Here is a 1,928-nt window from a genome sequence, read left to right on the forward strand (position 1 = left end):
CTCGGCAGCGCGACCCATGCGCAGCAGCCGCATGAGCGACACACCCAGCCGCATGCGCAGCAGCACCATGCCCTCCTTGCGGTCGGGCCAGCGGGCGCCGCCGGGCGACGCGCACTCCGAGGAGACGGGCGTCCTCGCCGTGACGTTCCGCGAGATGGCCGGCGCCTACGAGGCGACGCAGCACGCGCCGCTCATGCCGCACCTCGCGGCGGCGCGTGCCGCGTTGGCGGACCTGCCCGTCGCGCCCGTGGCTCCCGAGCCGCCGCGCCGCTCCCGCCGGATCGCCGAGGAGGCGCTCGAGGCGGCGCTGAAAAAAGCGGAACGGGCCGCGGTCGAGGCCGTGGTCGCGGACGCGAGGCTGGCTTTGTCGAGCGGACAGGCCGCGCGCGAGCGCGAGCTCGCCGAGACCGAGGCGCGTTCCCGGCCGCCCTGGCCGACGCGGAGGCCGCCCGTCGAGGCTGACCAGTGGACCGCCATCGACGACGTGCCTGCCGAGGCCCTCGCCGCGTCCGGGTTCGCGCTCTGCCGGGTGCCCCACAAGAGCCTCGTCGAGCCCTGGGCCGCGGCGGTCGCCGACGTCCACGCGAGGTTCCTGGCGGAGCAGGATCAAGGACAGGAGCGGCGCGACCGCGCGCTCCTGTGGATCCTCGCTCTGCCGCAGCTATTATGGCGAAAGCCGTGGTACTCCAAGCGCGGGCCCGTCAAGGCCGGCGTGGAGTATGAGATCAACGGCGTCTCCGACGGCCCGATGCTCCGCGCGCTGAGCTCCCTCGGCGGCTGCGTCGGCCTCGTCTTCGGCCAGTTTTCCGAGGCCTCCAAGGACGTCTCGTCCCTGCTCGCGGACGTCGCGACCGCGCTCTCCGAGTCGCGTTGGATCCACATGGGCTGCGCGTGCCCCGACCAGGCGAAAGCCCTGCTCAGCAACGAGCTCCACCGCGAGTGGGGCACCACCGCCGCGACACCTCTCCACTGCGGGTTCTCCTTTGCGAACAACGACGAGCTCAAGGCCGCAGTCGGCGCTTGGGACGAGGACTCCGACAACGCCAAGGCCCAGTACGGCCCCATCAGCAGGTGGGACACGTCCAAGGTGACGGCCATGTCGTTCCTGTTCTGCGTGCGGCAGGACTGGATGGATAATGAGTATTACGCCGACAACTATGAAGATTGCGTGCTCACGGACGACACATTCAACGAGGCCAGCCAAAAAGTGCAAGCAGGCGGGCTGCAAGTGGAAGAAGAGCAAGGAAAAGTGCCTCGCCAATAAGTAGGAGTAGGCCCCTAATCAGGATTCCCTCACCTTCCCGGGCGCGTTGGTGAGCCTCGGCCTCGACGAACCGTCGCGCGAGGGCCGCGGCGTCGCGCTGCTGGGCGTCCGCGCGCGCGTCGAGGCGGTCGACGCGGAGCGCGTGGAGCCGCCTCGTCGCGGGGGGAGCTCCTACTCTGCCGCGCGCGCGTCGGACGGCGAGGACGCCGCGGCGGACGAGGACGACTCGGAGCCGCGCGGCGCCTCGGGTCGACGGCGGCGCGCGCGGCTCGACATCCCGTGCCGGCGCCGATCGCCGCGCGGCGTCGGTGCGTTAGCGCGCCTAGCCCCACCAGCCGGCCTGGCCCGGCCGCCGCGCGCCCGCCGCGGGCCGCGGCTCCCAGTTGGGCTTCGGCTGGCGCGCGAGCTGGCGCCGCGTCCGCGAGCCGCGGAGCGCGGCCTGGATCTTCGCGGCGGGCGCGTGGTCGCGGCCGGCGAGGTAGGCGACGCGGGGCACGCCCGCGGCGCGCGGCCGCGGGTAGGGCCCCGGGTCCGCCTGGTTGCGGCGGAAGCCGGGGCCCCGCTTGCCGTCGCGCGGGGGCGTCTTGTTCTCCTTGGGCCTGTCGCCTCCCCGGGGGCTCGCGGGCGCACCGCGGCGCGACCGCGACTCGACGGCGCGCATGAG

General features: G+C 73.4%; 1 protein-coding gene across 1 annotated transcript; it reads left to right on the plus strand.

Annotated features, from left to right (window-relative positions):
• Positions 1-67: 67 nt before the first annotated feature.
• AURANDRAFT_69250 (hypothetical protein) lies at positions 68-1,406 on the plus strand (the record flags this gene model as incomplete). The annotated part of the gene is made up of 2 exons (XM_009045011.1): positions 68-1,207; positions 1,287-1,406. Coding segments are annotated over 2 exons (1,260 nt in total), but the record flags the coding sequence as incomplete, so codon positions are not given.
• Positions 1,407-1,928: the final 522 nt, after the last annotated feature.

The sequence above is a fragment of the Aureococcus anophagefferens genome (genome assembly GCF_000186865.1).
Source record: "Aureococcus anophagefferens unplaced genomic scaffold AURANscaffold_1209, whole genome shotgun sequence".
In the NCBI taxonomy this organism is placed as follows: Eukaryota; class Pelagophyceae; order Pelagomonadales; family Pelagomonadaceae; genus Aureococcus; species Aureococcus anophagefferens.